Source organism: Bos indicus, chromosome 19 (genome assembly GCF_029378745.1).
Source record: "Bos indicus isolate NIAB-ARS_2022 breed Sahiwal x Tharparkar chromosome 19, NIAB-ARS_B.indTharparkar_mat_pri_1.0, whole genome shotgun sequence".
Classification (NCBI taxonomy): domain Eukaryota; kingdom Metazoa; phylum Chordata; class Mammalia; order Artiodactyla; family Bovidae; genus Bos; species Bos indicus.
In genome coordinates, this window is record NC_091778.1 from 41,377,506 (window position 1) to 41,399,709 (window position 22,204).

General features: G+C 38.5%; 1 protein-coding gene across 4 annotated transcripts in view; it reads right to left on the bottom strand.

The window, feature by feature from the left end:
* The window catches only part of IKZF3 (IKAROS family zinc finger 3), a 91,015-nt gene that overhangs the window by 27,642 nt on the left and 41,169 nt on the right, over positions 1-22,204 (bottom strand). For 3 of the 4 annotated variants that reach the window (XM_070773398.1, XM_019982254.2, XM_070773399.1), the window contains exons 4-5: positions 1,649-1,909; positions 441-608 (exon numbers count right to left, since the gene is read on the bottom strand). The exons of the other annotated variant lie outside the window; for it this stretch is intronic. In XM_070773398.1, coding sequence (XP_070629499.1) covers positions 441-608; positions 1,649-1,909 — 429 coding nt within the window. The remainder of the gene's footprint in view (positions 1-440; positions 609-1,648; positions 1,910-22,204) is intronic. 4 annotated transcript variants of the gene reach the window in all.

Consider the following 22,204-nt stretch of genomic DNA (forward strand, 5'->3'; position numbering starts at 1 on the left):
GATATTCATACCCAGTTTACAGTTTTATACAACTTACAAACTGTACATCATTTACTTTATCCAGACTTTTGAATGAATAGTATGTGTGTATATTTTTAGGAAAATAATCTTTTAATAAAGTTTGCCATAAAAATACTGATGGCTATAATGTTTTTGCAAAAATTAAAAAAGCATTTTTACAGTGTAGGCTTCTCCTGTCTGACTGTGTTGTTCTCTAGGGGTGCAAAGATGGTAAGGAGATGTTCATCCCCATTGAGCCAGACGGAGAGCAATTAATGTCTTAATGGAAGTGTAATTAGCCCTAGAGGTCTCTGCTGTTGTAACCCTTCAGAACCGGAGTGACAGATTAAAACCTCCATACTTAACTCTTTCTAGTTTCCTCAATGGGCACGGAGAAAGACATATTTACTAGATATGGAATGCTCATTGCTCTCACTTACCAGAATGTGTCCTAAGATGACCTGTGAGTGCATCTCTTCTCTGGCATGCGTAGTTGCAGAGGTGACACTTAAAAGGTTTTTCCCCTGTGTGCAGTTTAATGTGGCGGAGGAGGTTACCTTTCTGAGTAAAAGATGCCCCACACTGATTACACTGGAATGGGCGTTCACCTTTAAAAAGGACAAAAAGGAGATTTCTGATCACCCGGCAATTGGCGAAGCATATGCACAGATTCGATGCCTATGGCAAAAGCTCATTTTTTAGATAGTTTCTGTTCATACTGGGATAAGATGGGAGCTGTATTTCAAGGGAAGCCTAGGACTGACTTAAGGAATCTTCCTTCTAGAAGAGAAAAAACATTCATCTGGCAAGGCTAGGTATCACCTTGCCTTGGATCAGAGCAAAAAAAATGAGTAGCTTTAGAAGTGCTTTCTAGACTTAAGTTTTTGCATTACTTAGCATTCCTTTTAAATAATCTCAATCTATAAAAAGAGTCACAGACTGAAGTCCTAATAAGGTATAGAGAGCCAGAAATGCTTTTTTTTTAATTGAAGAAATGCTTTTTAAAGTTTCCATATCCTATGTTAGATGAAATCTATAGGGCTTGGTGGGAGTGTTAAGTTTGCATGCATCTCTATAGAGTGCCTTTTGTTGTCTGAAAATAAATTTTTTAAACTGTTAATAAAAATTGAATCCTTTGATCTACCAAATTTGAACCCAATACAATAAGGAGATCTGCTGTTTTAAATGGGTTGCCATTTCCTTCTCCAGAATTCTTGCCTGGAGAATCTGAGGGACGGAGGAGCCTGGGGGGCTGCCGTCTATGGGGTCGCACAGAGTCGGACACAACTGAAGTGACTTAGCAGCTTAGCAGCAGCTGTTTTAAAAGTTACACAAAATATATGCAAGATGCTCAAAAAGCATATCACACAATTTAACTCCCACTTGTTACTGAAGAAAAATATTTGGCTGACCTAGAACACTGTGATCTCTACAGTCTTATTCATAGCATTTGTGATATGCTTGACAAATGCATGGTGAAGCAGGAATAAAAATCACTAGGTAAATGGAAATGCGGAGAGGGAGAGAGATATCAGAATCATATAAAAAATCAATGAAAAGTAATCAAAAGTAAGTTCTAAATTACACCACTCCTTTTCTTATGTGGTTGAATTAGGACAGTTTTCAGAACAATGGATAGACTATTTACCAGTATGGCTCCGCTTATGAACCATTAAGACATTGAAGCTAATGCAGGATAATCCACACACATCACAGTTCATCTTGCCACTGGTTGGCCTGCTACTATCATATGAGACAACGTGTCTCTCCAACTTAATGTTTTCATATTCATTATATTCTCTTGAATAGCTGTAAGGAATTTCAGGCTCTTCTGCATTTCCCATGGGCTCTGGCTTTAAAACATTCTCATCCCTTTCACTGTATTCATCTTTCACTTTCATTGAATCATCTGCAGGGAGGAAAATGCAAGAAATGAACAATGATTGTTTTTGCAGCTATCAAAGCAGCTCAAAGAACAGAGACCCACAACTGATAATTAAATACCAAATGAAGCTAAAAATATTGTACATCTACAAAACAAGAAAACACCATTAGGATGATCACTGATTATTTGAATTCAGAGCCATAGTCAGGGGAAAACACAGACACACGTGCACACACACACAAACACACACAAAATAGATGACAGCATTTTAGGCCATTCAGAAAATTAGAGATAACAGATTTTAGCTATGACTGCTCAGAGCAACTATGAAAAAAACATTTTGAGCACTTTTTCTCCAGTACTGGGGGAGAAGAAAGGTTCTCAGATTTAGTACCTTTTTTGGTGGCTGCAGTTGCAAGGCAAGGTGATGTGCTCTTTGGTTTCAAGAAGAAAATACTATTTTAATTCTTCAATTGCACTCAATTTAAGCCACTAAGACTGAGAGTTAACAAGTTGTTTTTTTTTTCCTGATTTTAAGCCATGCCTTGCCTCTTCCCCTTCCATGTATACAAACTGCTAAAATGAGTCTTATCTCTCTCTCTCTTGGAACTGATAAAGAGACAACGCTGAACATAGAGGAAGCTGGCAGTACTAGTGAAATACTGTTGAGAAAGATAAAAGGAGAAGTAATCCTTTAACATAACCTTCTAAGGAGTCACTTTCATTGACGCAGGTAAATGAAGCTCAACCTAAGCAAGGGGAACAGCACCAATAACCAATACCCAAGTTAGGGAGAGCTAAACTCAAAGCCCTAGAATAAAGTGCTGGATAGGAGAGGTGTGGCTGGCCCAAGTGAGTTGGCTGATCAGGTACTAACTATTTCAATAAGAGCTGCGACACTCTTAAGCTGAAGAACATAAGAAATGAAGAAGGCAAATTTATGTACTGATACTAAGAAAACCTAAAATATTTGCCTAATATAATAAGTACTTATAAGGGATTTTTCATATATAAAACATGCTGCATAAATGCTCACTTTTACAAAAATTCATTCTTAAAAACTGGAAATTGTAATGCTCCATGGGAATCATAGGTCAATGGGATTTCAGGGCTGGAAGAGAATTTACAGATCATCTGATCCAACCCTTGTTTTTCAGATGAGGAAATCCGGGAACAGAGATGTTATCGGGACTAGCCCACAGTTACACAGCCAGTTAATAGCTGATGAACTGGAATTAGAACACTGAACTTGGATTTGCCCTTGCACTCTGACACATAGAGTCTAATTTGCTCTTTATATCATATTGCACACTCCCTCTTTAGTGGTGTAGATGTTAAAGACCAAAACACTCTGAAGAAAAGATATTTAAAAAAATGACATCCCTTCCAAACAACACCAGTAAGTGCTGCTCCTGTTGCCACACAGGAGGAAGTATAACTGCAGCTGTGCCTGGCTTGCTACCTTCTACTCAAGTTTCAATTTTCACTTCTATCAAGGTTACCTTTCATCTATATTAACTGTGTTTGCTTAATAGAGCAAGACAGGGCCTAACCACCAACAGAGGAGCCATTGCTGCGGCACTGTTCCACTGCTTCTCACCACGGTTCATGGTTCATAACCTTTTACTCTTTGATTAGAAGAGATGGAGGGCTGCAGGCAACATCCAGCGTGTTTCAAAGTGGCCCATCCTATGCATCTGGGTTGTATATGAATTGATGTCTATTTCCTACATGGAGAGAGAGTCATCCTCTTCCTTGGACACATCTTGCCTGCTTTTAGATGGAATGAGTTTCCTTAAGTGGTTTTTGCTTTTTAAATTTTTTTTAAAGAGAAGGATGCACCTGAAGCTTGTACCCTCCTCCTCCTCCATCACTCCAGCTGCGGGTGATATCCCACCAAAGCTTGAGTGCTCTTCAGTTTGCATGTAGGCGTTTAAAACAACCTCAACGGAAAACTTCAGCTACTGAAAACCAAAAACAGCATATAGAAAAGGCCAGCAGAAATGGATCCTTTTCATTTGGGTTATAAAATGTTAATATGAACAGACTCAGGCTGTTCTGTGGTCCATGATAATTAAAATCTGGTAAGATCAATGTTTTGAGTCTTTCTGAAAACACAAGACATAAGAAGGTTGCTCCTTCTCTCAGGATTTTGGTTTTAATGGGCTTGACCTAGAACTCAGTACTACGCCGACCTAGCTCACAACAAGTCCTTGGCTTTTGTTCTTGAGGACTCAGCTGTAGAAAAAGGAAGACAGTATTTGAGACTCAGGACTCTAAGGGAACAAATCCAAGCACATGAACAGGAAATTGAGGCAGTCCCTTGGACTTACTGGACCAAGAGAGTTCCTGATTTGCTCTTGGGGTCTTACCAGTTTTAGATAAAAGATCTGGATGGCCTCTCTGCATGGTTACTGAGGATCAACAATTCATTATTGTTTACCATGTGAAGATAAACAAAGCTGAATACTAATTCACATTAGTATATAAGACACAAAATGGATTACTGAGAGATTATTAGGCTTAGCACCTAGTCTCCAAATATAGTCCACCAAAACTACCAGAAAAGAAACTAGTCTGCTCTAAGGACTAAGAGATTCATTCCAACCCTTGGGAGGAAAATTTGTAGGAGCAGAGGAAAGGGAGTGGGAGGGACATTCTACTTAGTGTCTCTTGAAAACATTAATAAATATATCTAGTGGTAAATAACCCACCTGCCAATGCAGGAGACATAAGAGATGCAGGTTCAATCCCTGGATTGGGAAGATGCCCTGGAGGATGGCATGGCAACCCACTCCAGTATTCTTGCCTGGAGAATCCCATGGACAGAGGAGCCTGGTAGGCCCCAGTCCATAGGGTTGCAAGGAGTCAAACACAACTGAAGCGACTTAACACATGCACACACTAAAATCAAACTTACCATTTTGAACCCCAAACTGCTTCTAATGCTTGATGTCTTTTTTTTCCCATCTGTACCTGCAGCATTCAGGATCTTAGTTCCCCGACCAGGGATCGAACCTGGGCATCCTGCATTTATTGGGAGCTCGGAGTCCTAACCACTGGACCACCAGTGTAGTCCCTATGACGTCTTTAGAGTCACACATGGCATCTTCCTTTTTCCATTCTCCAAATCTTGAAACTGGACGACTTTTCCATCCAATCTCCACATCAAGTCAGGCTCCAAGACCTATAGATTCTATGTTCTCAAGATCTCTAGATGCCAACACCTCTTTTCTATTCTCTTTGAAATTTACTTTAGCCTCTCATCCCATCACACCCAAACTCTCTCAACATTCCCTTTCTAGATAGATTTAATACAAAAGTAACCTGTGCTTACTGTCTCTACAATCTCAAAACTGATATAAAATTGCCTGTAATCTGGATTCTGTCTTCTTAATTCACTGAATCTGCTCCCCTAAAGATCTTCAATAAACTCATGATTCTTAAATCCAGTGGTTTTTTTGTGTGCCATTCTCCCCAACTTCTCTGCAGCCCTTGATACTGTTGACCACCACTCCTTCTTCTTCTGTATTCCTACTTCTTCAGTGAAACTTCTTTCCTCCCCTTCTGTGAGTGAGTGTGAAAGTCGCTCAGTCGGATCTGACTCTTTGCAATCCCATGGACCATACAGTCCAGATTCTGTATGGCCAGAATACTCCAGGCCAGAATACTGGAGTGGGTGGCCTTTCCCTTCTCCAGGGGATCTTCCCAACCCAGGGATCGAACCCAGGTCTCCCGTATTGCGGGCAGATTCTTTACCAGCTGAGCCACAAAGGAAGACAAGAACACTGGAGTGGGTAGCCTATCCCTTCTCCAGCTGATCTTCCCAATCCAGGAACTGAACTGGGGTCTCCTGCATTGCAGGTGGATTCTTTACCAACTGAGCTATCAGGGAAGCCTACCTTCTGATTACTTCCTTTTAGCTCCTTTCCCCGTTTTGCCTCCTAAATGCTGTCTCTATCCTTCTTTCTTCTTCCCGGCTAGACCTCCTTCCCTATGGCAATTTTCTCCACATTTAAGACTTCAACTAGCACCCCGAATATATATCTTGAGGTACAGTTTCTCTCCCCTCCTTCTGTCCCTTTCCCAAAGGCCTCTTCCATATCTCCACAGTTACTCAGGTCAGAATCTTTACAGCCATCTTTCCTCCCGTTCTTTTGCGTCCCCACGTTTAATCACTCATTGGTTCTATTTCTGCACCCTCTCTCCAATCTGCTTCTCCTCCCCACTATTTTGCATGCTCATTATCCCAAATCTCAAACGCTGATTGCTCTCCTTACGATCTATTGTGGTAGCCTCCACATGGTGCTCTCTGCCTTCTTTCTCTCTCCTTTCCAGCACATCCTATGCTCTGCCACCAGATGGTTTATGTAAACGATAGCTCTGGTCACATCATGAGCCTGTCCAAATTCTCCAATAGTCTCTGCTGCCAACAACATGAAATGCAAACTCAGAAACAAAGAATTTAAAAGACCTTTCAATATGTGGCCCCAGCTATCTTTGTAATGTTGATTTGGAATACTCAGGTATCTTTAATGAAACTAGACAACTTACGAATATTCTTCCTTTTATTATTTGCACTGCCAAAAAGATCTTTCTCCACAACTGCCAAAGGTCCAAATCCAACACATCTTTTAAGGCTAAATTAATTTGCCATTTTCCTCTATTATGCCTTCCCTGTTCCCCCAGCTGCAAAATAATCCGTTTCTTCTTTTTCTGAGTTACTTATAAAGTCACTTCACCTCCCATATGGACATATAAGCTATCTGAGGTCAGAAGTTACACAGGTTTGTTTTTTTTTTAAACTCAGTATTCCCTATGACACTGCTTGAAGGTTGTGGGGTTTTAAAATACAAATTTTAGGGGTCCCAAAACTTCAGGGTGTGAGGACTGGAAACATGCATTAAAAATATGCTTTCCAGGCAAATCTTATGCACAATGGAGTTTGAGAACCGCTGCTCTAGAATATGACAGAGCGCTCTGTGTAAAGTACATACAAAGTAAATACTTAGAACATGGATCTACTACTATGTTAGCCTCCTAACTGGTCTACAGCGGATACGACCTCTCTTTTAGACTATATCCTATTATCGAATTAATCAGCCTGTAGTATACTAAAACCCTTGTTCAGAAACTTTCAAGGATTTCATTTTGTTTACAGGATCCAAACTCCTTAGTGAGACATTCAGGGGCCTGTCTAGAACCTGCCCTGAGCTGATCTGACCATCTCATATCTCACTAGATTCCCTGAATCACCCTTCTCTCTAGACTAGAATCTTGCCTATTCAAAGTGAGGTCCTTGGATCCACAGTTCCAGCATGCCTCCCAGGAGCTTATTAGGAATGCAGACTCTTAGGCTTCACCCCAGACCTACTGGATCCAATTGTGCATTTCAACAAATCCTCAAGGATTCTTATACACATCAAAGTTTGAGAAGCACAGTAGTCATCTTACTAAATGCAGCTTTCCAAGCCTCTTCTCCAGTCTTTTCTTTACCTAAAATGCCCTTCCCCACATCAATATTCTATTCAAACTTGCAGATGCTGTTTAAATGCCATTTCTTCTGTGAAGTTTTCCTTGATACTTTAAACTAGCAAAAAATCCTCCTGTTTCTGTTTTCATACAGCACTACACATAAAATCAATAATATTGTTCCACAGATTTATATTATACATTCAGAGATGTTTATCTTCATTTTTCCTTGATTTTTCAATTGTCAGTGACTAGCAACACCTGAACTGTTAATAAAGGCCGAAAATCTTAAAGATCTGGCAAGAAATACTTGAATATACTTGAGGAATAGCCCCACAGTAACCCAAAGTCTTTTGTACAGTGAACAGACCTTTTGTAATAAGAATAATCTGCCATTTCAATTTTGTAAATTCTAGTCTCTTATTATATGTATCAGGTTTCTTAGACACATGACTTCGATTGCCACTTAAAAGACTATCAAGAATCTTCTTAGGCACTAGCAATATTTTATTTCTTAAGCCAGGTGGTGGGTCCATGGATGCTTGTTGTTATTCTTTATACATGTAAATATATTTGCCTTTTTGTATGTATCATATACTTCACAATAAAAAATGTTAAAGGCTCCTCAGTAAATTTTTTATAATCGAGCTTGTGGAGAAAAGAACACACCAAACCACAAATTGCTGATAAAGGTAATTGCTAAACATTCCCAGAGGGGGGAAAAAAGATGTCTAAATTGAATCTAACCCATAGAAAATTAGATTAGGTTGCACTTCTTTCTAAAGGAGCTACTCTGGGGTGCAATTGCTCCCATCTTTGTCTATGTTCTGGAGGCCACTTAGGAAGATGACACACACTCACACACACACACACACACACCCCAGAGAGAATTTTGTAGGCTGAGGAGAACAAAGGCTTGGCTCACTGGGGCTGATGCACATGGTTTCATTTCCTGGGGTGATGGTTATCACATGAAAGGCTTGCACTCCAGAGCAGACATTTTTGGTTTCACCTGAGACACTGCAAAAACAATGGGTCTTGGAAAGGATCCAACATCTCAATCCTTCAGGGGCAATAGCAGTCTCAGCCAACTGTGCCTCAGTTTGTTTTTACAGGCACATAAAATGCTCAGTTGGAGAGAAGAACCTATCAAAGATGGCAAACAGAAGAGGCAACTTGGATGTCTTGGATAGTATGTTTTTAGTATGAACTTCCCAGTGTAAAAAGCGGGTTCTGAATTTCCACTCTGAACTACGAGATCTCAGAATCCAACTCAAAGAACAAAGTTTGGAGTAATAGCCTCTAGTTTGCCAGAGATGTTGTGAGAAGGGACAAAACCAGATAGCAGCTTTAGACAGGGAAGACACAAAAGGGGATGTTGTTTAAGTGTTTTACAAGGATTGGGGGTCATAACCATGAAATCCTCGGCACATGCAAAAGTCAACTGGATAACAAAGAAGCTTAATCATCTTAATGTGGCATTTTAATGATGCCACTGATTTGCTATGCCAATTCAGAGATAATGAGGCCCTAATGCTACAGATGTTCAGCCAGGCTAAAAGAAAAGGGGGGTGGGCTTTTCTAGCATGCCATTTTCTAACTATCCAATTAAACAAATTGTGAAAGCATCTAAATAGTTTACCAGGTTTTGACAGCTGTTAATAGGATTTAGAAGCTTGAAGCACTAAAGAGCAAAATGGGAAATACATGTACTGTAGGTATTTAGTCTATAGAGTTTGTTGCTATCACCCAATATAGCAAAAATAGATTAACTAGAACAGTTTTCCTTATAAAATTAATGTCTGTACTCCTTTCCCACAATGGCTTCTTTGTAGTACAAACAAGAACACTGAAATTATGGGTCATTTTCATTTTCTAATTTACATTTTTATGTGAAAAGTGAGGAGGGAGAAAAACCAATGATATTTTGAGAAGTAGAGAATATGAGAATTTTCTAACCAGTAAAATAAAATTTCAATGAAAATAAAACTTTTGGTCATTGATATATAGTATCCATTATGTTTTTATCCTTCTCTTCCTTTAAAATTTAAAATGATAGGCATCTTATGACTTTAAAACACCTATTTTAAAATTAGGAAAAAATTGGTAAATATGAATCAGACTAAGAAGAGATAAAATATTGATATCAATAGTGATGAGATAAGAGGTAGCAGTTTGGATAATATTTGATTTAAGTTCTCATTAAAACATATTCTTATCAGACTTTAAATTTGCCCTTAAAGAATCTAAACTGGTAATTAGTAAATCATGTCACTTCAAATTCAAGAGCATTAGCATGAAAACATGAAGAAAGTTTCAGTTGCAAGGAACCACCCTTGATTTTACTAGAGACATTAATCTTTGTCTAATTATCTGACTATCAAATAGCTCATTCATTGCCATAATAGTAAAAATAATTTTGCTTAATAATTTCAGTGCGACTCTTGCTTCTCCATTAGAACAAGAGGAGATTTATTACTTTTAACAAGAACACACTACATATCAGCAGTAGATATCATCCAAACTGCTACCTCTTATCTCAACACTATTGATATCAGTATTTTATCTTATTAGCCTGATTCACATTCTCCAATTTTTTCCTAATTTTAAAATAGGTGTTTTACAGCCGATCAGCTGGGCTAAGTTCTTCAGCTACCATCAAGCCAGGTGAATTTTTTATCTTGAATTGTTGTGAGGGCTGAAAAACATGATGTGTGGGAGTTCCTTCTAAACTATAAAAAAAGTATACAAGTACATTTTTTCATGTCTGTCCATTATAGCTACGAACTTTCTCTACTGTGCGTTTATTATTTTATATTTATATTTCTGAGAAAGAACTGCCATCCACTGAAAAATAATGATTGAAAAAAAAATATATTTAAAGAGGTTAAGGTTTTAGATGTTGCCTAAACATACTAGAGATAGACTAAAGTATGGATCTGGTAGATATTTCATTTATAAATCCAGAAGAAAAAGCTTTCTTTTCATTCACAATTTTCTTGTGTATAGAATATTCACTTTTTATCTTTCTACCTTTTTAAAAACTGAACAGAGCTTAATCCTAAAAATTTAAAGTATATTAAAACATAATTCTTAGGGACTTCCCTGGTGGTCCAGTGGTTAAGAATCTGCCTTCCAATGTAAGGGACACAGGTTTGATCCCTGGTTGGGGAACTAAGGATATGCCTCAGGGCTACTAAGCCTGTGTGCTGCAACTACTGAGCCAAATAAATAAATAAATATTAAAAAGAAACATAATTCTTAGAAAAATTAAAAAATTGTTGTCCAAATACAATTAAATTGGTTAAAAATATCCTGTCATAACACCAAACTCAGGATCATGGGTGACAGAAGGAATGAAAATGTCTTCTAAATATATTCAGAGCATCAGCAGTTCTTGTTATACATAGTACATATGTGTGTTATGTTAACTGTACAACATTAACATGTTTATTTATTATTTATTTCCCATACAGATTAGAAGTATCATCAAGGCAGAAGCCAGGTTTCAGTAATATTCGTGTCCCTAGAACCTTTCAGAGGACTCACTTATTGAATGAAAAAATGAATGAATGAACAAACTCCTTGGGCAGCCTGAACCAATTTAATGATAATAAAAAGGCCAGCCAAGGAAGAAGTCATAAGAGAAGAGGGTTCCATCCCTGGGTCAGGAAGATCCCCTGGAGAAGGAAATGGCAACTCGCTCCGGTATTCTTGCCTGGAGAATCCCACAGACAGAGGAGCCTGGCGGGCTATGGTCCACAGTGTCGCTAAGAGCTGGACACGACTGAACGACTACACACAACATGGAAAGGAAGGAGTCAGTCCATTTGCTGTACCACCCCTAGTTTGTCTACAACAGTCTGCAAATGAGCTGTGCTATGAAGTTTCTCCTCATGATACATTAGGAAAAACCCCAAGCCCCACAGTGATAATAGGTTTTCTAGCTGATTTCTTTGCCAAGTGTGGTCTGGCTTCAGGCACTCCTATTTCGCTTCTTTGGAGCAGGCTGCCACTGACCAGCCCCAGCTCCTTGAACCTCTTCCCTGAACTCTATTCATTCCTTCTTCTCTTTCTACCTCGTTTATTTTCCATGTTTACTTGTCTTTTTCTGTCTCCTAGGTGTGAACGATCTCCAGGGGTCTGTTTCTTGAACTTTTTGGTTTTTTCACTTTACATATTCTCCTGACCCAACTTTTTTTGCTAATGACTCCCAAATCTGTATTTTCAGCCAATCCTGCCTGCTGAAACCAACAGACACTGCCAACCACCTCTTGGATTTTTTATGTTTGTTTCATATTCAGTCTAATGCACTGTTCCTTTCTTCTGTACTTTCTTTCCACATCTGCTCCCCTATGTTAGTTCCCATTTTCTTCTCTGTGTAGCAGCTCCTTGATGTCAATGTCTACACCCTCAACATTTAGCACTCTGCTGGGTACAAAGTTTAGCAACCATTTACCAAACGAACAGAAGGAAGGAAAGAAAGAAGGCAAGAAGGAAGGAAGGAGCAAAAATTATTTGTCATTTGCTTAGAGTACAAAATTAAGGCTGGAGATGTTTCCAAAATACTGCACAGATTGTAATTTTGCTTAAGGCTAGTATCTTAGGCCATGGCAGAGGAAAACAATAAATTGTATTTCTAACTTAAGGTATACCAACCAGACACAAAGGTTATAGAGGATTCTTGAAAGAGAGAAAAATGAATATAAGGATTAAGAATGAGAAGATTCTTGCTTTTTTAAACATTAAATTAAAACAAAATATATACAAATTAATATAAAATTTACCACCCGCTACACATTATTTGGACTTTTCTTCCTCTCTGCTTCATCCATTCCCCTCTCTCTGTTTTCCAAATGATGAAATTAGAGCACTAAGAAACATTGGAAGGAACTCAGTACTGATTTGTCCTAGGTAAATGTACATTACAAGCACATAAGGGAATGAGCTATTTTGTCACTGGAACATGTTAGTCCCTGAGGGTAAAGTATAACTGCTTAACAGCTGCCCAGTGACACACTTCAAGACTGCAAGCAAGAAATGCATCCTAGCTCCACCAGAAACTGTGGACGGAATATTGCCTGGCAGAATAAAACCAGGACGGAATCCAGCCAACAAACTGGAGTACAAGCCCCTTTCTATTTCAAAAGGCAACTTCCAACGATCACAAATAGAGGTTTCTAATAAAAGTATTCAAATAGCACCAGAATGGGTACTAATAATCATAAAGAAAGGACAATATCATATTTCACTCTCATTCTGCCCACTGAAAATAGATTTGAATGTCTTTTTTTTTTTCAAAGTTCTGATGAAAGAGCATGAACTTCAGAGTAACACAGAATCTAGGTTCAAGTTGTACTAAGTAGCCATGTGATCTCAGCAAGTCACTTGACTTCTGTGAATTTTCTTATTTGTGCAATGAAGATAACATCTACACCTAACAAGATAGTTACGGTAATTAAATTAGGCAAAATAATGTATATAAAGGCCAAGCATATTAGATGACATATAATATCTTTGTGACCTTGGAATCGATTTCTTACATTCGATACCAAAAGCATGATTCATAAATGGAAATATCTTACAACTCAATAATGAGACAAATAACGCAATTTGAAAATGTAGAAAAGATCTGAATTGACATTTCACCAAAGAAATTACACAAATGAACAATAGGCAAACGAAAAGATGTTCAACATCATTAGTTATTAGGGAAATGTAAATGAAAACCACAATAAGATACCTCTTCACACTCACAAGAATGGCTAGCATCAAAAAGACAGATAATAGTGAGTGCTGGCAAACGCATGGAGAAAATGGAACCCTACCTAGTACACTGTTGGTGGAAATGAAAAATGGTACAGTCATTTGGGGAAAAAAAAAGTTTGTCAGTATAATAGGCAACCTTCTGGAACTGTTCCCAATAATCCCTGACTGCTAGTAGGCATATCTTGTGTAATCTCGCCTTGCACGTGGGTTGGATGTAGGTGACGTGCTTCTAATTAATAAAACACAGCAAAAGTGATGGGAAATCACTTCTGTTTATTTTAGATTTTTTTGATGTGGACCATTTTTAAAAGTCTTTATTGAATTTACAACATGCCTTCTGTTTTATGTTTTAGTTTTTTGGCTGCAAGGCAGGTGAGATCTTAGCTTCCTGACCAGGGATCGAACCTGCACCCTCTGCACTGGAAGGCAGTCCAACTAGTGGGCCACCAAGGAAGCCCCCACTCCCTTTATTATACTGTAAAAGAATATGACTTCCATCTTGTTCTCATTCTCTTACTCTCTCTTTCTCTCTCTGGTGCTTCTCACGAGCTTCTCTAATGAAGTAAGCCAGACAGCTCACATGGCAAGGAACTGAGGGTAGTTTCTGGCCAAACGACAGTGAGGAAAAGGAGGCCCTCAGTCCAAAAACCTTCAAGGAACTGAATTCTGACAAGCACACGAGTGAATCTGGAAGTTGATCCTTCCTTACTTAAGCCTTCAGATGAGACTGCAGTCCAGGTCAACACTTTAATTGCTGCATCTGAGATTATGAAGCAGAGGAACAAGATAAGCTGTGCCTCTGTTCCTGAGATAATAAATCTGTACTGTTAAGCTTCCAAGGTTTGGGATAATTTGTTATATTGCAACCAATAACTAATATAGACTGTTTCTTACAAAATTAAACATAGATTTACCATATAATCCAGCGACCCCACTCTTAGGTATCTACCCAAAAGAAATGAAAACCTATGTCTACACAAAGACTTGCACACAAATGTTCATAGCAAGATTACTCATAAAAGCCAAAACAAAAATGGAAACAGAGTATCCATCAAATGGTGAACTAATAAACAAAATGTACTTTATCAATACAATAGAATACTATTCAGAAATAAACAGAAACAAAGTAACGGTACATGCAACAACATACATACACTTAAAAACATTATGTTAAGTAAAAGCAGCAGAGCAGAAGAGTACATATTGTATTATTCCTTTTATATGAGAGGTCTAGAAATGCTAAGTCTATAGAGACAAAAATCAAATTAGCTGTTGCCTAGGGCTGGGAGTAAGAATGGGAATTGACTGCCAACAGGTACAAGGAATTTTCTTAGGGTGACAGAAATGTTCTAAAACATGGTTGCCCAACTCTGTAAATTTACTAAAAATCACTGAATTGGACAGTTAAAGGTATGGAAATTATAACCACACTATAGCTGTTTTTTTTTTTTTTTTTAAAGAAAATTATAAGAATTTTTTACAAAATCAACAACTAATAGCTAACAACACTGATAAATACTCTCTCAAGAGGGAAGAGTTTAGCAGCTCATTCACCAATTATTATAAGAAACATCGTGACAAGTGTAGCTTTTGAGCAATGATTAAGCTAACATGAGAAGTCCTCATAAGACTATCATTAACTCCTTTTATTCTTGTGCAACTAATTTCATGCCCTTTTCAAAGAATTTAATAAATTCTGTATTTATTCTTGTGTATAAAAACACAAGACGTATCTGCTAATTGGTAGTAGGAAAGAAGCTAAAACAAGCAACTGTAAGAGTTGGCCTCATAGGACATTTCTACAGTACTTAATTATTTTATTATCTACTACTTCAGATAATACCTAAGTAACTATTGATTTTTGCTTTCTAAATTGTACTAATATCCATAAAAATCCAGACTTTCTAACTATATTAGTTCTTTGTCACATTTTGTGTTTTTATGTCTTTTTATGTGGTTTTATGTCTCACTTTCTATTCTGTTAATGGTTGAGTATGCTTTACTAGGCTATGACTATTACTTGATTAATGAGTGCTATCTCTGACCTACAAGTTAGCAGTGGTATAAAGCAAATGGGGAAGCTCTTTGAGGATTCACTCAGGAATGTGAGAGTTGAGTTCTCCCATTAGAGAATAAGAAAATAAAGAACTATCTTTTCTATATAGTCTTAAGAGAGAGAACTAGTACAACCTGAAGGACAAGAACCGGAAAATCAAGTTCATGGTGAGTTAAGAGTTCATATAAAAATGCCAGAAACAGTTCTGGACTGCAAGTAACGAAGAAAGATAATAAAGGTACATTAAAGTGGATGAGCGTTATGGCCAGAAGCCTAGGCTGACTTAAGAGACGTTAATAAAGAGCCCTTCTATATTTTCCAGGGCTGCTATGAACTTCCTTGAGGAGTAACAAAGGCATGACTGGGATTTCTGCTTCTGCAGACGCAGGTGCAGAAAAGCCTGGTCCTAACAAATCTTCTCAACGTTTTTAATGCCACCAGACTGACTAATATAGTGAAACATCTACCTCCATCCTGTTTTTACTTATTCAGTTGACATAATTAACAAATCTATTAAGGGTAAGGCCACAAATTATTTTTAATTATTAAACCGTGGAGTTCCACATGTAATGTTTCGACAGCATCATTCACTGCAGAATAGTTTTCAAGACTGTCATTTCTGCAGCCTCAGATCTAGATCCAACTGCAGTCGGTTAAAAAGCAGATTTCAACCAGGCAGCTGAATGAGAAAACATCTGGACCTACCAGTCAGAATGAGAAAGGTCACATGTTAAATCCAGATAATCTTGTTTATTGGTGTTTGAAGGTTATACACCAAGGGCTGGATTACCAAGGTCCTCCTTTAGGCCTGGCTCTGACATCTTCATTCATCTGCTCTGTGTGTGACACTTGAAAATTCAAAGCTTTAAAACTACTGTGTTGTCAGTCACTTCCAAAAGTAATTTTCCTAACTCTAAGCCTGAATACTATGTCAACCTACTGCTAGACTGCTGAATATTAAGTGCTAGGAGAAACCACATAACAGAATTGTCAGGGGCAGATGATGTCTATTCTTCTAAAAACCTGTTTTCCAAGTTGCCACTCGGCATTTTTTGTGGATGAAGCATTTCCAACATTCTCTATCAAAACTTAAAAAAAAAAAAGGAAAGGCTTTTGAAACAGCAAGGAATATAATCAAAAGGTTGCCCTAGGGTAGGGTTCAAACTGGTGATGAAGAAAGAAAGAGGACTGTGCCTATTTCATGATTTTCATAATTAGTATATATCAGTATTATTTTATACACACAGGAATGAACCAAAATTGTTTATGTTGAAAGCATAGAGACCATTATATAAACTATTAAAAAATAGCAAAGTTAAGAAGCCTTAAGACCTTACACATGTTGGTCAGGGATTTTTCATCTTTTCTAGGTTGTGGATCTACCTGTGAGAACTATATTGTACATAGAAAAATATACACATACCAATAAACAAAATTTCATATAGTTTTGAAGAGGTTTTCAAACCTTGAGGTATCAAGTCTATATTAGGCTTTTAATCAGGTCCAGTCTTAAATTGATGGCTCCTTATATTACATTGTATATGTTTTACATGATAGCAGTTGGTCTTCAATTTTTTGCTTGCATAGTCTCAAAGAATTTTGAAAAATTATATTTACCCTTGATATATAGTGGACATTAAGTGGATATTAAGTTGACATCTATAACTTATCATAATTTAAAAGTTTTTAGAACAAAAACACAGTTTGTTTATTGTAAATAATGATGGTTAAAACTCACTGCACCCTTTCAAATGGGCGTAATGGAATATAAATATTAGTGATTTGATTTACTCCCTTATAAACTTAAAAATACATAAATAATCTTTAAAAAATCAGAAAATTTCTCCTTGAACTTCTATTTCCATTTTCCTTTTCCATAGAGTTTTATCTTTATGCTATTCGTTTATGCTTGAGTCTTCTATTGCTCATTCTATCATATGTCTCTATAACAAAAACAACTATAAAAAGAAAAGAAAAAACAACTATATACAAAAATAAAAAATTTTTATTACCATGAAGTGTTATGTGTTAATAAAATTTCTTTGAGACTGAGTTATCATTAAAGTTATCAGCATAAAATTGATGAAAATAATATAGGTATGTTAAAAATCTTGATCAATAATTATTAAACATAAAAAGTAAAATGTTGGGGATGCATCTCTAAATGAAATGAAGGGGGCATGCATTTATGAAAGTTTGAGTAGAGGAATTATCTCTTGACCCTTTGTTTGATATCTTGGAAATATATATATACACATACATATATATATATATATTTTTTTTATTGGAGTATAGTTGCTTTACAATGTTGTGTTAGTTTCTGCTGTACAGCAAAGTGAATCGATCACATGTATACATATATCCCCTCTTCCTTGGATTTTCTTCCCGTTTAGGTCACTGAGTATAGTTCCCTCAGCTATACAGTCTGTTTTCATTAGTTATCTATTTTATACATAGTAATGTAAATATGTCAATCCCAATCTCCCAATCCATCCCACCACATCCTCCCCACTTCTTGGAAGTATTTACACTTTAGGGCAAAGAATTAAGATTTGGGATGGGTGAGAGATGTGCCTTTCTTCTATAAAGTGAGGAAGGATCACTGTGAAAGGGGAGGTGGGAAAGAAGAACCTCAATGACAGCAGCCTAGTAGGGGAGATCAGTTCCAGGAAAGAGAACATGATGAAGATGAAGACATAGAAACCGATTCTCTTAAAATTATCCACATCCATGTAACCCTTGGATGTCTCCCTATATCCTGGTTTGGGGAACACTGCTGAAAAAGACCTCAAGGCCAAAATGTACTCACATGCTCTTCTTCACTTAATCAACTGACAATTATTTAGTGAGCACTGGCAAGGCAATGGCACCCCACTCCAGTACTCTTGCCTGGAAAATCCCATGGATGGAGGAGCCTGGTGGGCTGCAGTCCATGGGGTCGCTGGGAGTCGGACACGACTGAGCGACTTCACTTTCACGCATTGGAGAAGGAAATGGCAACCCACTCCAGTGTTCTTGCCTGGAGAATCCCAGGGACAGGGGAGCCTGGTGGTCTGCCGTCTCTGGGGTCGCACAGAATCGGACACGACTAAAGCGACTTAGCAGCAGCAGCAGGGGACAGTGCAGATGATGAATGGATAAATGAATAGTTGGATGGAAAGGCAAAAAGAAAAATGGATAAATATTGACCATTTACTGTCAATAAATATTGATCACTTGGCATAAAAGGAGAAAGAGACTAAAAAGACTGTCCTTGACATGTCATCAACCCTTTGAGGTCAATGAAGTACAGTAAGATCCCGCCACAATGCATCAATTTGAATATTACAGGACTAGTGATTGCCTGCAGCTGTCCACTCTTCCTTTTTCTGACAGGAGCAAGCTAAAATTCTTATGTTATGAGATTAGGTAGGGAAGCAACTGCTTCATGATTACTTGAGACTTTTAAAGTTTAATATATGGCCAGTAGTGTCTAGTCTAAACTTCACTGTTGTTGCTTTGTGCTTTTTGTAATATTAATACTATCTACCAAAAAATCTATTATTTCATTAACTCTGTAAAAATGTGACCCCCATATCTTAAAGACAAAATTTCTGGATCCTACCTACTATGCTGTGGAGATATTTCACATACTCTTCTCCAACACTATTCGCCTTTGTGCAAATTACAAAAAAAAAAAAGCCCCTTTGACAAGTTATGAAAAGTGATGACCTAGTGAGCCAGCACAGGGTTTCATTCGGTCCTTAGTCCAGTGGTGTGCTGGGAAATGCTTAAAAACCCACTCAGGGCGGGCCAGAGCTTCTTCATAGCATTTGCTGATGTCAGTGGTATAAATATCATAGCCTATTTCAAGCCATCAACATGAAGTCAGCGGCTCACTGAAAAACTTAACAAGCGGTTATGAGCTGCCTCTGGCACATCACTGGGACTCCTCTTACCCCTCAGCAGGGTGCATTCATGTGGTTACCACAATGTACCAGGGCACAGAATGGCCCGGTCACCACGCCTGGTGCCAAACTCAGTTTGAGCAGCTGAACTCCCTTGGCAAGAGCAGATGCTGGGCGAGTTACTGGGCACAAATGGGTGTTTCATGCATACTGCTAACCAACTGAACTGGAATCTACATTTCATTTCACTCCTCTTGCCTCCACTCCAAGGAGGCGCCAGTATTATTGTTCCACAGTTAAAGGGAAGTCAAAGGAGGGGGAAGAGTCTTGGAGAATCCACTAAAGACAGTGGGCAGACTATTTTTCTGTCCATTATTACAACTGTACATTTCTGTGAATGACAAATATCTTCCTATAATTTCCTTTTGGTTCACTGTGCCACAGAGGTTGGTGAGGAAAAAAAAAAAAAAAGAATCCTGGGGTGTTTTTTGTTTTAAAAAAAGTCAGGGAGGGGTGTCTGGGTTTTATCACCAACAGAACTTACCCGTTTGACACAGTACGAGCCGTGAAGCCTCTCTGCCCATTGTGAGCACTTACAGAAATCCCCTGTGAGTGAACTTCTGCAGCAAAGCACTGCTGATTTTGTAAGATAACCCCTGCATCCCATGAGCAGCAGGTCTTGATCTGGGCTTGAGAGATGTAATATTTTGATAAAAAACGGCACTTCCTTTTGAAGCATGTACTTGCGTGTGCTGAGCAGTACCGCTGGAACCTCAGTGAGCGCCTAGGCGAGACTGACTCGGTCTCTCCCAGCTCCCTCCAGCCATAGACCCCTCCTTCACACATCTAAATGTAGCAGTAATTAGCATCCATAGGCCACAAATGTGGCTTGTCTTTTTTTTTCCCTCTTTCAGAAGCATCAAAATAGTTTGTATTTCTCATGAGTGCGAAAAAGTTGTACATCTCAAAAGATATTGAGACTCTGACATGGAAAACTACTGAGGACGGGAGCTCTAGCTCCTAAGGGGAGGAGAATGATTTGTTTTCAGCAAACTTTCTAACTTAAGTTCTTATCTTTGACCTAAGCATAGCATCACCACAGAGAAAATTTAAGGCCTTTCAAAAAATGATCAGATTCAAGTTTTCTCATGGAATCAGTCACGATCCTAACTCTTACATAAAGGAATAATTAAATAAATACACTACTTGATCATTGCTGCTGCTGCTAAGTCGCATCAGTCGTGTCCGACTCTGTGCGAGCCCAGAGACGGCAGCCCACAGGCTCCCCAGTCTCTGGGATTCTCCAGGCAAGAACACTGGAGTGGACTGCCATATCATTACTGTATAATTATTTAAAAAGAAATCTATTTCACAACGAGAACCAGGTATACCCAATATTTGGTCCTAAAGACTCTGAAGATGAAGAGTGTACCCCCAAAGTTCATGTCTGTCAGAAATTTCAGAACGTGACTTTATTAGAAACTGGGTCATTATAGGTGTAATTAGTTAAGAGGAGGTCACACTGGATGGGCCTTTAACCCAATGACTAGTGTTCTTGTAAGTAGAAGGGAAGACACACACCAATACACTCAGAGACGGCCCTGCGATGATTAAATTGGAGTTGTGCTGGTACAAGCCAAGCAACACCCAGGATTGCTGGGAGTCACCAGAAGCTAGAAAGAGGCAAGGAAGGATTCTTTTCTAGAGCCTTTTAGAGGGACCATGGTGGTGCTAACACTTTCATTTAGAACGTCTAGCTTCCAGAACTATTAGAGAGTAAATTTCTGCTGTTTAAGCCACCCGGTTTGTGGTAATTTGTTATAGAAGCCCTAGGAAACTAATACGAAGGGTAAATGTGCCACTTAAGCAGAGTAAACAGCCGAAGCTGATGGATATTGAGATACACTGTGTACTTTTTGCCCAGTAGCAGCTCAAGAACAAACTGCTAGCCTAAGTAGAAAGAGATGGTGGTTGTTAGGGGAATGCTGAAAAATGGAGGCCAGTAGTATATTAAATGCAGGGTACTGGTAGCCAAATTTATATTCCCTAATTATTCAAAGAAGAAAAGCAATGCCATCCACATATTCAAAAACTCAAAACATACAGATGATGGAATTTTCCCTTCACTATTCTAAGTGGGAAATGGCAAGGGATAGGGATTCAATTTCAGAGGAAGAAGGACTGAAACAAAAAGCTATGAGGTTCTATGTCAGACATTCTTCCTTTAACTGTATTTCTTTTTCACAGGGCCCTGCTGGGATGACATCCCACCATTTGATGTGTCGTCTCTACCTAGTTATATCCTAGGTACACCACCATTAAAACACATTTTACCTCTAACCCTGATCTCCAGAGGCTTTATTTTATTCTTCTGTGATCACAGGCCAGATACAAACAATAAGAATATTTTCTCTTGTGATATATTATGATTGCTTTAATTTCTACTTTTGACATTATAATATCTCAATGACATTTTCAATCCAATAGGAAAGCCCCAATATCCTCTGTATTCAGTGAAGTTCCTATGATACTCCCAGCAATCATCCGGTGCTAAACAAAAATAAAGACCTGGGGAACCCTTGGTTATTTCTTACTGCTCAAGATCAGTTTGACTCAGGGGAGTTCAGGGGAGAACGGATCCATGTATATGTATGGCTGAGTCCCCTCACTGTTCACCGGAAACTATCACAACCATTATTTGTTAATCAGCTATACCCCAAAGTAAAAAAAAAAATCAGTCTGACAACAGTTGGAGTTGGTCACCACTAAGAAGAGAAAAAATTGTTCACAGGAGTCAATGACTAGGCTGGAAAACTCTCAATCTTTTCAAAAATCCAGGTGGATTATATTACTTCCTGCTGCTGCTGCTGCTGCTAAGTCGCTTCAGTCGTGTCCGACTCTGTGCGACTGCATAGACAGCAGCCCACCAGGCTCCCTCATCCCTGGGATTCTCCAGGCAAGAACACTGGAGTAGGTTGCCATTTCCTTCTCCAATGCATCAAAGTGAAATGTGAAAGTGAAGTTGCTCAATCGCATCCAACTCTCAGTGACCCCATGGACTGCAGCCTTCCAGGCTCCTCCGTCCATGGGATTTTCCAGGCAAGAGTACTGGAGTGGGGTGCCATTGCCTTCTCC